We start from the raw sequence: 12,975 nt of genomic DNA, 5'->3' as shown, positions 1-12,975 counted from the left end.
CGTTGGAGCGGTTTTTCGTGTCCAATCATCTTCATTATCCAATAGTCATAGAAATCCAACTTCATATGTCGACTGGACTCGGGATAGATGGAAAAATGGCTCTTGGAATATGACTACTCAGATAAGCGAGGTCTTGTCTATGGGTGCACATAAACAGCGCACAGGAAGCGATAGCGGTATAGAAAAGGGTGGTCTGACAGCCGCTATCAAGCTGGTAAACCTACCTTTGATTCCAAACTGGTCTATTCAGCATTTCCGCCTTTCTTTTACTCCTGCTAGTTCTAGCCTGTACCAGTAGCCATGGCGCACGTATACAATGAGCAACAGGGCACTACGGGGACAATTGAACTGCGTGAACCAGCTGGTACAATAAAGCATAATCATCTTGTCTTGCCGTCTAGGTGGTCACTTGTACCCCAAGATCAGTCACGGATCAAGGCTGTGAGCGACTCATGTCTAAGCGCAGCCAAGGGCAATTGGTTTGTCTTTTGGAACAGACACCGCGACACGCTCGCCTCCGTGTCAACGATCATGGAGGAGCCTCTCATAAGATCCAGTTCTTCTGGACACGGTATAAGGAACGAGGCTTCGTCTCCAAGGCGCCATCTATCGTTCGCGGATCAGTATGGCCGGTGTCAAGAGATACTGCACTACGGCTTCAACACCACAGTGCGTCTTCACCAGCAAAGGGACTATAGAGGCAGTTCGCATAATGACCAGCTTGTTGCTGTCAAGGTCTTTAGAAAGAATATCTGGTGCATGAGAAGCTTCGCAGGCAAAACTAGTCCTAGTTTCTCAGCTGGTGCGATTGCGGCTCTCCACCCACACCACCCGAACATTATCCGGATAACGGATCTACTGTTCAACAAACAGTCCCAGCTTTGTCTCGTCACTCCCTACTGCGGAGGCGGGAACCTCCACGAGCTCCTCATGAGCAAAAGGCCCGCCCTCCTCCCCGCCGCCGAAGTTGACTGTCTGATGGTCCAGATTATCCGGGCCCTCGCTTTCATCCACGAGCGGAACATGGCTCATGGCGATATGCGGCTCGAGGCTGTTCTATTGACGGAGAATGGCGCCGTGAAACTAGCTGGGTTTGGCGATGAATATGTACATCGGATATGGGCTGGATGTATCGCCGCGTCAACCGTGTCCGAGTCGGAGTCCGAGTCTGACGCCGAGTCGCAGGGTGATTATGAAGAGCAAGAAGAACAAGACAACTATCACCACTCTTCCTCACTCCCTCTAGCATCAGCATGGACTTTCTCCTCCATTCTCCCAACCTTCAATCGGCCTCGGCCCTCTCCACTCCGCGCCACCCACCGTAAAATCATCACACCCACAGCCTCATTCCCCGGCATCCGGCTACCGTACATGGCGCCGGAGGAATTCCGCTGCGCCCTCCACCGCTGGTACCACGACGCCGTGGCCACACAGCCGGAGGCGGCCGCGACGGTGAGGAGGAAAGCAGATACAGGTTGAGCTGAAGACACACGCCCAGCAGATCTCTGGGCTACGGGTGTGATCTATTTTACTCTTCTCACGGGCCGTCTGCCCTGGGTCAGCGCGCGCCGCGCACCTCAAGATCCGAAATACGCGGCCTACCTGCGCTGTCGTGCGGGTGGAGATGCAGGTGGTAATAATGCTCGTGGCGATGACGATGGGTATGCGCCAATCGAGGCGCTTGGAGAGGTAAGCCCCATTAGTTTCCCCAGCCCACTTGGCGTTGCCGTCGTTTTTCGATGTTCTTTGCTCTAGAGATTTGATCATTCTGACGGGGCTTTGATTATAGAGACGACGCAAAGCCGTCTATGCGTTGTTAGAGCCTGTCCCAGAGAAACGAATCACGGCAGTGGGTATGCTACAGTCGCAATGGCGAGAGAATGTCGTTCTCTGTGAGGCTGGTGAGAGGGGGTTATGATTTATTCCTAATGGGACCTTGACCCGTAGGCTTTGAGAACTCGACGTGTGTCAGAGTACCTAGTACACAGCTTCCAATGTACAAACACCACTGACCTCTCACATGCCAGCACAGGAATATGGACCAGCAATGAATCAGGCGATACATAAGATATACTTGTAACCTCAAAATATGAGCTGGGTCAGTCACGACTTGATATATGCCCTTTGATCTAGCATGAATGTTGTTTTTTTGGTCCTTCGTATGTGTAGGCGTCGTTACGAATATATCTCCTCGAGCCAGGCCCTGCCAGGTGAGAGCTGGGAATTCGATATGCACGTGGGCACCTTCATCTGTGAGGGGTACTCGGGAGATCCTTGATCGCAGATAGGAGAGATTGATCTGAACTCGTAGCCTTGTTCTGGCCAAAGTCCAGATAGTCTTTGGATTCAACTAGCCCAAGAACAAGGGCATCCCACGCGCGCTTTTAGGGCTCAAGGGGCTAGTAGGGTGTGGTAACGTATCCGATTCATCAAGAATTCTCAACTTAGGGTTCTATATTGACTAATCTCAACAACAACCGCAAAATCTACCTCCTGATCATCTTTAAGTTCGGCACGCCTACTCATCGTCCTCGAAGCACCTCACCGTCTTAGCTGCCCCGTTGATTAAATAAACATACGGCTCCTCGTCATCAAGAATATACAGCCCGTTGTGGCATTGTTCGCTGCCATTTATTCGCATCAGTGGCAGGGCCAACCTCGCGACTACGATACACGTACGTCATAATAAAACACTTGGTCGGTACAGTGAGGGTCTCGGTCATGAGTCGTATCTCGCGGGTGCTGTTACCTGATTAGCTATAGATCGACGAGGGGTGAGAATGTGTCCGCACAAGAACGGCAGGGCAGGGCAAGGCTGGTCCTTGGGGAGGATAGAGTCGTCGATGTACGGGAGGTCAACGATTGCGTTGCGTTGGGGTCTTCCGTCTGTGTATTTGACTTCGGTGATATTCTGAATTCATTAGTGCGAAACCGCATGGAGGGGGTCACTCGGGCGGAGTACCAGCTTCACGGCTAGAGTGGTTTGGAGGTATCCAAGCAGCCCCACTGATAGAATAGTGCTCGTCTTCATTGTGCTGATAGATGATACATGAAGGGAAGGATGGGAGCACAATGCAAGGAAATCACCCAATATATGTATGGACAGCGAATTTCCAGAGGGTTATGCTTCTCAAGCTACAAATCAGCCAACCCATCCCCGAGCGCAGAATCCCACCACTTTCGACTCAATCCCGATCTAATTATAGTTTTGTAACTAACTCGCTCAGCCACGGAAACCCAATCAATCCGACACCATGTCAGCCGCTTGAGCAATGCCACTTCATCGGGTGGATACGTCCTATCTCGTATTCTAACGTCGTTGGCGGGATCTCGATGGTCGCAAGCCTCAAAAGCAGCTTGTAAGATATGCAGTGGCCAAGACAAATACTCTGACCATATTGGTCTTTTTACTAGCCCAGGTGTCTTGGAAGAGGCTAGACCGCGTCAGCTTTAATATAAAGATTACTCGGCCATTGTTGGCGCCAGACTACAGTGTTCGTCGCTAAGGAAGTAAACAGTGGAATATCAAGCCTTGGTAAGATATCAACGATAAAAGAAATATCAAATAAATGGACCATGGTTATTGATCCGACATATACTAGTCATCCCAACCGCCCATACTTGCAGCGATCAATTCCCTCGGCGAGGGTTGTCGAGCCTTCTGATATGCCTCCTTTTGCCTCATTGAGCTCTCGCGGCCTCTGTAGATCATTGAAAACCGGACGATATCAGACGAGTCCCACGATTATCCCTTTGCAAGGCGATACACATCAACCCGCAACTTCAGGGAACCTTTCCCCAAGGACACAATCTCAGCCGTGCTTTTGTCCTGCATCGTGACTTTGACAGGCTTCCTCGACGCACGTTTCGGGATATCAAAGGGCATGATCATCATATGCCCTTGGGGATATATGTTGATCGCCCCACGCACTTGACCGGGCCCAGGGACTCCCAGAGACTCTTCACCATAGTTGTCATTGGTGGAAGTAATCGTCTTTCTGCTGTGCGCTTCTTCGAAATAGTGATCCAGATAGTCGGCGCAGTAGAGATCGAAGACGCCGTCCTGGATCAGTCCAAGCGGGACAGCTTTGCCCTTCTTGGATCTTGACTTTATACAGGGCATAAGCCCGCGCAACCTCGTCTTCGTAGCCCTTCTCGTATTTTTGGAAAGCGTTCTTTTGTTTCTCGTGTATTCATGGTCGGATTCTTAGAATCCTACGTCGTCGGACACGTCCTCTGGTATTCCATCTTCTGCCTCCTTGGAGTCTTCTTCTTCTTCCTCTTCCTCTTCAAAATCCTCATCATCCTCCTCGTCCTCCTCCCCTTCATCACTGGGCTCCGGGTCCTTGAAAACAGTAGTGCCTCTTTCGCCACTGGGACGTGCAGTAACCCCCCTGTTGGCCTTCACTGCACTTCCGCGATCTAACACGGTGTCAGTTCCGTGAAGACATCCCTCAGAGCAAGAACGCTAACCTTGCCGTTTCACTGCAAGCACCTCTGCATTCCCCACCGACTGAGTTCTCTTCTCCAAATAAGCTATGATGCCTAGATAAGCTCGGTCCAAAGTAACTTCGTCAAAGGCCCGGCTCCGGCTTCCATAGATATTGAAGCCATATCTACAGTTGCAACTACCGGCACACTGCACCCGCGACGATGATTTCATCTAATCTATATCCCACTCAAAATATATACTCCCCACCACAAAAACACCGCACAAACCTGTTGGGGAGGTTCTCCTCAATCTCGAGCTGGAATCGCAGCCCCGTGCAGTTCCCAGCAAGTATATAATCGGCATTAATTTGCTTCAGGTCTCGCACGGCTGCTTTCAATTCCTCCTGCTCGGCCTCTTCCATGTGGAAGCCTCCTACGAGGGCGTGCACGCGGGTCTCGCTATCGCTCTTGACTTCCGGATCGTGGACTAGGTCGAGGGCGTGTGAGGATAGTTCTTTTAGCCTCGCCGCGTGACTGCACCCAGTGATAATCACAAGGCCTTTGTCTGGTGTTACATGCAACAAAGTGGGTTAGGATATGTATACCATGCTGGCGTTTAAAGCCGAAAGGAATGTAGGAACGGGATACAGAGTAGAATGAATCATATGGCGGAACGAACCTTTTAACTTGCAAACAAGGAGTCGGGCACTCTGAGGCTGCTGGTCATGAGTATGCCCGTCGACGTGTGGGAAAAGCCGACTGGGACTTCTTGCGTGCTGGTGTCTCTGTGCGGGTGGTAGCGGGTCGGTGACGAGAAACATGTCGTCTAGGATTGTGTGTGGTTCATTGGTTTCGAGTAGCTGTCCACCAGCGCCTGCAATTCCATCGTGGTCTACGCTGTGGGTGCGAGGGGAGAGGAAGTGGTGCCCAGCAGAGGCAGGTTGCATCGGTGGGGCGTCGACGGGTAATAGCGGTGGCCGTGCTGCTTTGCCCTTGTCAGGATGGGATAGGGACTCGTTGACGGTCTTGAGTGCGTCAATGAGCACTCCTGTTTCCCCTCACTTCTCGTCAGAATATACCGTGGTAACGATGGGGCTACTATCATATGAAGTATCTACCTGAACTGTTGGGATGCCAATGCGATATCACGATAGCCTCCACCGGCGGGATTTCAGTCCTCAGCCGAGTATAATTATGGGCCCACGCTCTTGGATCCGGGCCCGTGTCGAGTAGAATTGTGTGGCTTAGCGGTCCCTTGGTGGCAGTCTACAAGGGAGGTCATTAGTAGTCTGGAAACCTGACAGGCTTTTCAGTCTCTATCGCGTGCTCTCGTGTATGTGGGGTCTGGACGTACAATAACAAGAGAAAGCCCCTTTGCTGTTTTGAAAATGGAGTTTGTCTGTTGGTCCATTTATCAGTTACCAATAGGCACTCAAGAGAATAACATATCAGGGCGTGGCAATAAGTATACCTTGTCTGCCGAGGGGGCCGTAAAGGGATCGACCTTGTTATCAACAATGCTCTGAATGACCAGAGTATCTAGCTCGAGAAGCACATGTTTAGCCATGATTGAGCTGAAAGTACCTTAAAAACTGCAAGACAACGGGAACGAGGCGAAAAATCAATTAGGCGAACAGAAAGAGGCGTACAACGCTATTATACACGAAGCTATTCACATGGGAATGATGTCATAGCCGCTATTGGCCATCATGCAACACAAGGCATTATCGTTCAACAGCAGGTTTTATCCTTGCTGTTTTGTCTGAAGAAAAGGGTTGACTAGTATATTAGAGGTAATACTACGATGCGACCTGTGGTACGGTACTAACTACTTGGGTACCACGCAGACTTTCGAATGAACCGTTGTTTTTCTCCGCAGTTGAGAGTCTATTAGTTATCAGGCTCCAACGGCGAGATATCGCTGCAGGCCTACCTAGACTATCAGAAACTCCTGCATATAAATTATTTGCCTCGATATCTGGCAGCTACATACACTCTTAGAGGAAGAAAAATATTTAGCACTTCAACTCCACCTCGAATCCATCAAATGAAGAAACAACAACACGGTACTCACCTCAACCTACTCAATAACAGCCATCGCCTTCTTCCACCACGTATCCCTCACCCTCTCCGGCCTCTCCGCAGCAACAATCTCCTCCAGCCCCGTATACATATCAACGGCATGCGAATCCCACGCCCAGGGATCCTTCCTAAAGACCAGCCGGTGTCCAAAATAGAATGCGAAAAACGCGGGGATCCCAAAGTATGCGGAGAAGAAGTTCGCGACGCTCCATACAGACGGGAAGAACACGTCGAAGCCGTTGAACAGGAGGAGGAAGGTCGCGCCGCAAAAGGCAAAGTAGGAGCCGTAGGGCTGGATGCGTGAGATGTAGGGGATCGAGATGTTTTGGGCGCGGACGGCTTTGCGGAAGCGCCAGTAGACGATCATGCCGCATATCCCTGGAACGTGTTGTTAGTTGTTGGTTGTGTTCTCAGAAATGGGTGCGGTGCGATGGGACTATGGGGAGGGGAGATATCCCGTGGAGGAAATGAGGAATTGTGAAGGGAATGCCTTACAGGATCCAAACCCACTGCAGTTTGTAAAGTCCACCAGCCAGTTGAAAACAATGGAGCTATCGGTCCCGACGCTGAGGTAGGCGAGCAGGGAGAATAGCGCCGACACCCCGACGGCCAGGTAGGGCACGCCCCAGCGGTTAGTAACCTTGAAAACGCGCGGCGCGTTACCGGCCATGGCCAGCGAGTAGAGGTTGCGGGACGACATGTAGAGATATGAATTGCCCGAGGACCATGCAGAGGTCAGGATGGCGCCGTTGATGATGTGGTTGAGAACGGGGATGCCGGCATTCTGAATGCCAATGACAAATGGAGAGGATCCGGCACCGGCGCCGCCGTTGGTCAGCCGAGCGTGGTCTGAAGGGCAAATGACGGTGATGGCGAGGGAACCCAGGATGTAGAAGAATATCAAGCGGTACATGTAGCGCTTGGCGGCGATGGGGAGGTTGCGGCGAGGCGACTCCATCTCACCCCCCGTGGTGATGACAAGCTCTGGCGAGAAGATGAATCCAAAGGCAGATCGCATCAGGCATTTGACCAGGCCTGCGAGTCGTCCTGCACCCCCGGTATAAGGAGCGTACACTGCAAACGCTGCCGGGGTCTTCCAGTAGTGAAACCCTAGCAGCTCGCGCTTTGGGCCTCCGCCCCAGAAGAGAATAAACGACACCATCAACAGCCCAAGGAGAGTAATCACTTTAATTCCAGCGAACCAGAACTCGGTCTCTCCATAGAACTTGACGGGCAGAAAGTTGAGACCAACAATAACAACAAGGAGGATTGTAATCCATACGCCAACATGGACATCTGTTTGCCAGTAGTCGATGACAACGGACCCTGCAACAATCTCATATGGCACGAGGATTCCCATGGAATACCAGTAGAGATAGCCCATGGCGAACCCCAAGCTGCTCGAGACATATCGATGGCCGTGAAGACCCATGGTACCGCCATGGGTAGGGAGATAGGCGCCCAGCTCGGCATAGGCTGTGACCACTCCATACACAATGGCGGAAACAAAAATGTATGAGATGAAGAGGGAAGCAGGGCCTCCGACAGCGAGCGCCTGGCCTGACCCAACGAAAAGGCCGGTCCCGATGGAACCGCCAAGCGCAATCATTTGCGCATGGCGACTCTTCAGACCCCGCTTTGTTGGTTCGTAGCGTTCGTCGTTCAGGCCATTGTGAAGGTTGCCGACCGGAGGTACCTTGCTGTATGGTTCGGAAGGGAGCTTCTCGCTGGCTGTCGCCTCGATGTCCGGGCCTTCAGGTGCAATCGCTGAGGCTGTCATATTGACTATCACTGAAAAGTGGAAGGGGGAGTAGGTAAAGTCGTTTGAATAAAAGTGACACTCGAGAAGGCAATAGTTAGGACAGCCCCTCAAAATAGCGGTAGAAGGCAGCCGAGTACAGAAGCTGGTCCGAGTCTTGCTAGTTATACGCGAGACTCACACATCTCCATGGCGCTTGTACACCGCGAAACAGCTCACGAGATAAGAGCAAAATTAGCCAAGCCTTCCTCTGGCCGGTGGGGTATCCCTGACACCCCGGCTCGCTTCCCCATCATGCGGTCAGTTATCCTTGGTACCCATAGGAAGCTAGACCTTTGCCGGTTGCGATGCGGTGATTGTTGTCAAGTATACAGATCAAGCTTGGCCCCTGCACAGAGCTACGAGTAGGGCCACAGTCCAACCAGTAAGGTCCATCGCCACCAGAAGCCAGACATGGCGAGGTAGATAGCGATACGCTCAGCCCTTCAGCCGTGGCTTCAATCTGGGCCGGCTCGGGTGCCGGTTATACCATGGCAGCTTCCCGTTTCAGCCTCTCTGAAGTGCTCGCTAAATGAGACAATGTCATTTTTATGGTAATGCTTCCACCGTGGGAAGGTCCGCAGGCCCACCCTGCGCAGCCCGGAGTCTGTGGGTCGCTGCTTGTCACAGTGTATGGGGCCAGAGCAACAACCACCTGTCGTTATTCTCCAACGAGAATCCACAGCCCTCTTACTACAACGCTTATATTCGACAACGAGAAGATTTACTAAGAAGACCCTGAGTCTACGCGATTAGGAACAAATCAGACCACGGCCCTAACAGCCCACGGTAGAGAATGACAGCCGGTCCGGTAGCCGGTCCGGAGTCGGAGCCAAGTCACAAGGCCTGTGTATCAATTCCTATCATCGTGAACACAGGCAAGAGAGTCCCTGCAAGCACGCAAGCAAAGAATGCGCTGGGACGGCAGCCAAATTGCATGGCGCTGGTCCAAGAAATGCCGAGTCCCAGCTATGCCTAAACCAGCTGTTCAGGCCGGCAAGCAACGAATCCAGCGGGCGGACAAGACCTCTAAGCCCCCAGCGTCGACTATTCATCCAATAAGGACGGAGACGGTATCTAAGCGAGGCAGGGGTCCTTGCGGGGGAAGTCATTATTCCTGACACCTGGTGGAATGAGCATTTGTTCCGTTTTCATTGGTTGTTTCCAGAGCCCTTTCTGGATATGCCCTTTTAGCAGTGTATGATAGCCATGGGTCTACGGCCTTGCGCAGCAGAGTATCTGAAATATGACTAGGTTAATGGTAGGCGACGTCCGATCCTGCAGGCCCTGATCGAGCCAGTAGTATGCTTGGTGACAATTAGCAATAAGTCATGTACCGAAACATCATTGATGAAAGCCCTGGTGTTGAAACATGTTGCCTCTGTCTACACATCCAACACCAAGTTCGGTGAATCCTAGGAATCCTGTTTCTGTCGTTGTTGCTGTGGCCTACACTTTCCCAGGTTCGAGCCCGTATGAGAACGAAAGGGAGTTATATGTGGATAGACTGCTTGGACGAATGATACCTGCATATAGATCTAAGTAATATAATCTTATTTAGTATTCAAGCATCCTTCTTACCATTATAACTATTCCGGCCCCTATCGCCGAGACTGAGCCATAATCCTGATTAGTTTATTCTTGTGAGCATAATGAACAGCAAAGTACAGCGGTGTATATATGGCGTACAGTAGATAGACTTTACGCAATTATTAACTGATTCATGCCTCTTAATTCATACCTCAGTTACTCTGTGGTAACTAGGCATGTCTATATATGATTGAGAGATGCCGTGCTCCGAACCGAGCAATGCAGATACCAGCTGGGCATCATTACCATGCCCAAGTGATGATAGATCCCATCGTTTAGGGTTTTAGAAAGCTAGGAACCAAGTCATTTGGCAGACTATGATGAGCACATCAACTGGGCACGCCTATCTAGATAACCAAGACGCTGTACAGTCACAGCTATGGAAAATTATATGGTAGTGTATTGTCCGTTACTTTACTCCTCTAACTAGGTCGGAGACTGCTAGTGTAGCAGCTTACTAGCGAGAATGTGACTTTTAAGAAGTGTACAACACACGCATACCAGTGCCGACGAGCGCAAGGTAGCCTTACGATGTGGCAGGCCCAGCGATTTTTGCCCTGAATCTGCGGTCAGAACATCTAACCCCTCCACCCAAGACAGTATTGCTCCCGCCACCTGTCTCTAATGCCGGCAATAAAGGATGAAGCATGGATTATGTACGTATGCTGCTTCTGACATGAGTATAATCGCCAACGTCAGTGTCCAGGTTCGGTATCAGACAGGAAGGTTGGTTTTCATGCTACGGAATGGAGCATGAGCAAGCGGAAGACGAACCCAAGTCCCAGGTGTTGTTACACTCTGAGTAGAAACAAACACTTGACAGTATCAGGGTAGTCGTATGCCCTTATGGCTAGAGAGGAAAGGCGTTGATCGTTTGTATGGTCGATTTGGACGTGCAGGGTGCGCTCGCAAGGAGCTTGGTGAAACTATATTCAGCAGACATATAGAAGGAGCAAATCAGCGTAATAGTACCTAGGCGATCCTAGTTGCCCTGCGGGTACAATTCTGCAATTCCACTCGATCCCCCCTCTGAGAACCCTACGACTCCGGATGTAAAGACATCTATCTAGCTGAACCCATTGGGTTGCACACGGCAAATAGCCACGTATTCTAAGAGCGGCCCCACCAAACCCGACGACCAAGAGGAGTGCACTGCATGCAGACTTTTGAAGTACCAGATGATGACATGCATGGACTTTATGAGACAGAAGTCCTCGATCATGGGGGTCCTGCTGTCAGGGGTGGGAGGGGCGTGCGGGGTTGATAGAGATATAGAGGATCTCAAATCCAGTCAACTAATCGGGGCTACAACTGGGCAACCTTGGGTGGCTACTTAGGTCTACAAGGCTGTTTTCCTGTTCATTTCCAGGCTCGTCGGTGGTTCATGTGATTGGCTGCGAATGCTTCTTGGCGAGCTTGTCACAAGGCGCATCTCGCCAACGCTCAGATATACTCCATCGGTGACACACGGGCTGGCCAATCATGAGCTGGCTATGATGCTACTTCGTAGTACTACATGGTAGCTACGGAGGATTTGCTGCCCAGGTATAAATGTCTCTAGGGCCCCTCGAATTGCTCATGCTAGTAGAGCAAGAACACATGTAGTCACGGCCCTTTTTATCAGATACCACAATGCCAAACAGTGACGTTCCCTATTCCCAGCGTTATCCCGACGCCGATGGCTACTACGGCCCTTTCGGCGGCAGCCACTACCCGGCCAAAGTCCAGCCCGCCCTTGATGAATTAGCCCAGGCGTATGAATCGCTACGCGACTCCCCCGATTTCCAGAGCGAGATCACCAGTGTCCGCGCCACCTTCCAAGGCCGCCCAACACCCATCCACCACCTCAAACGCATCTCGCAGCAGCTCGGCGGCGCTCAGATCTTCGTGAAACGCGAAGACTTAAACCACACAGGCGCACACAAAATCAACCACTGCGTCGGCTTCGCGCTCCTCGCGAAGAGACTGGGAAAGACAAAGCTCATCGCCGAGACTGGCGCCGGGCAGCATGGCGTCGCCCTCGCGACGGCTGCTGCCTACTTTGGGCTCGACTGCGAGGTGCACATGGGCGAGGTGGATATCGGCAAGCAGGCCTCTAATGTCGGCCGCATGCGGCTGCTCGGCGCGCGCGTCGTGGCGGCGTCGACGGGACAGTCGGCGCTCAAGGAGGCGAGCGACTCGGCCTTTGCCGCGTACGCGGAGCAGCACGCGCACGCATTGTATGCAATCGGGTCTGCGATTGGGCCCCATCCGTTCCCGATGATCGTGCGAGACTTCCAGGCTGTTGTTGGCTGCGAGGCGCGCGAGCAGTTTCTTGCGCTCACAGAGGGTAGCTTACCCGAGCATGTGGTTGCGTGTGTCGCCGGCGGGTCGAATGCCCTTGGAATGTTTTCTGCTTTCCTGGGTGACTCCGAGGTCACCTTGCATGCTGTGGAACCCCTTGGCCAGTCGAGTCAGCCCGGCCAGCACGCCGCGACTTTGTCCTATGGGACGCCTGGAACACTGCACGGGGCGCGGTCGATCGTGTTGCAGGAGGAGGACGGCACGCCAGCGAGTGTATCGTCCGTAGCGTCGGGGCTCGTCTACCCCGGCGTCGGGCCGGAGATGGCCATGCTACATGAGTCTGGGAGGATTTCTGTCGCGGCGGTTTCGAATGAGGACGTTATCAGGGCGTTCTTCCAGATGGCCAAGCTCGAGGGTATCATCCCGGCTTTGGAAAGTGCGCATGCACTGGCATTTGCGTTCAAGTTGGCGGCGCAGCGGCCTTTGTCGGAGCGGATTCTGGTTAATCTTTCAGGGCGCGGTGACAAAGATGTGGACTATGTTCTTGAGAATTATGGGACTGGTTAATAGTACGCGTGCAATAAGCCTCGGCGCTTCGGACTTGCTAGGCTGGGCTGGTTATCATTCGACCATCATAGTTCAATAATCATACATGTATGGCCCTCACAGACTGAGCTATCGTTGTTCACCAGTAATGTAGCAGTAGAGTGCTTATATGATAATGAGGGCATATATAGCCCAGCCCGGACTACAATGCATCGAATCCGGCTAATATCTGTATTGATCCCCTT

At 52.0% G+C, this 12,975-nt stretch overlaps 5 protein-coding genes across 5 annotated transcripts; 2 read left to right on the top strand and 3 right to left on the bottom strand.

Moving 5' to 3' along the window:
• Positions 1-300: 300 nt before the first annotated feature.
• Positions 301-1,479, top strand: BJX68DRAFT_262325 (kinase-like domain-containing protein; the record flags this gene model as incomplete). The annotated part of the gene is made up of 1 exon (XM_071044404.1): positions 301-1,479. The coding sequence occupies one exon, from the start codon at positions 301-303 to the stop codon at positions 1,477-1,479; it is 1,179 nt and encodes a 392-aa protein (XP_070903752.1).
• An 891-nt stretch (positions 1,480-2,370) lies between these two features.
• Positions 2,371-3,052, bottom strand: BJX68DRAFT_227245 (uncharacterized protein). Its single transcript, XM_071038634.1, has 4 exons — positions 2,963-3,052; positions 2,793-2,911; positions 2,680-2,742; positions 2,371-2,624 (listed from the first exon to the last, which is right to left on the bottom strand). The coding sequence occupies exons 1-4, from the start codon at positions 3,029-3,031 to the stop codon at positions 2,519-2,521; spliced, it is 357 nt and encodes a 118-aa protein (XP_070903751.1). The 5' UTR covers positions 3,032-3,052; the 3' UTR covers positions 2,371-2,518.
• A 1,162-nt stretch (positions 3,053-4,214) lies between these two features.
• Positions 4,215-6,040, bottom strand: BJX68DRAFT_227238 (MBL fold metallo-hydrolase). Its single transcript, XM_071038633.1, has 6 exons — positions 5,903-6,040; positions 5,786-5,830; positions 5,550-5,697; positions 5,111-5,479; positions 4,474-4,996; positions 4,215-4,422 (listed from the first exon to the last, which is right to left on the bottom strand). Exons 1-5 carry the CDS (start codon positions 5,996-5,998, stop codon positions 4,680-4,682), a joined length of 975 nt encoding a protein of 324 aa, XP_070903750.1. The 5' UTR covers positions 5,999-6,040; the 3' UTR covers positions 4,215-4,422; positions 4,474-4,679.
• Positions 6,041-6,511: 471 nt separating this feature from the next.
• On the bottom strand, positions 6,512-8,293 carry BJX68DRAFT_262322 (amino acid permease/ SLC12A domain-containing protein; the record flags this gene model as incomplete). Its single annotated transcript, XM_071044403.1, has 2 exons — positions 6,512-6,891; positions 7,009-8,293. The coding sequence occupies 2 exons, from the start codon at positions 8,291-8,293 to the stop codon at positions 6,512-6,514; spliced, it is 1,665 nt and encodes a 554-aa protein (XP_070903749.1).
• Positions 8,294-11,491: 3,198 nt separating this feature from the next.
• On the top strand, positions 11,492-12,854 carry BJX68DRAFT_227236 (tryptophan synthase subunit beta). Its single transcript, XM_071038632.1, has one exon. It carries the CDS (start codon positions 11,534-11,536, stop codon positions 12,749-12,751), a length of 1,218 nt encoding a protein of 405 aa, XP_070903748.1. The 5' UTR covers positions 11,492-11,533; the 3' UTR covers positions 12,752-12,854.
• Positions 12,855-12,975: the final 121 nt, after the last annotated feature.

This window comes from Aspergillus pseudodeflectus, assembly GCF_044049435.1.
Source record: "Aspergillus pseudodeflectus strain CBS 756.74 chromosome Unknown BJX68scaffold_4, whole genome shotgun sequence".
Lineage (NCBI taxonomy): Eukaryota > Fungi > Ascomycota > Eurotiomycetes > Eurotiales > Aspergillaceae > Aspergillus > Aspergillus pseudodeflectus.
This window is presented reverse-complemented; position numbering and strand designations above follow the sequence as displayed.

Bases quoted from the DNA above. Each gene is read 5' to 3' on its own strand.
- BJX68DRAFT_227238 (XM_071038633.1), bottom strand. From the start codon at position 5,998: ATGGCTAAACATGTGCTTCTCGAGCTAGATACTCTGGTCATTCAGAGC. The intron at 5,698-5,785 runs GTACGTCCAGAC...CCTCCCTTGTAG, and splicing joins AGGGGCTTTCTCTTGTTATT to ACTGCCACCAAGGGACCGCT. The intron at 5,480-5,549 runs GTAGATACTTCA...GAGGGGAAACAG, and splicing joins TTGGCATCCCAACAGTTCAG to GAGTGCTCATTGACGCACTC.
- BJX68DRAFT_227245 (XM_071038634.1), bottom strand. From the start codon at position 3,031: ATGAAGACGAGCACTATTCTATCAGTGGGGCTGCTTGGATACCTCCAA. The intron at 2,912-2,962 runs GTACTCCGCCCG...TAATGAATTCAG, and splicing joins CCACTCTAGCCGTGAAGCTG to AATATCACCGAAGTCAAATA. The intron at 2,743-2,792 runs GTGCGGACACAT...ATCAGGTAACAG, and splicing joins TGCCCTGCCCTGCCGTTCTT to CACCCGCGAGATACGACTCA.
- BJX68DRAFT_227236 (XM_071038632.1), top strand. From the start codon at position 11,534: ATGCCAAACAGTGACGTTCCCTATTCCCAGCGTTATCCCGACGCCGAT.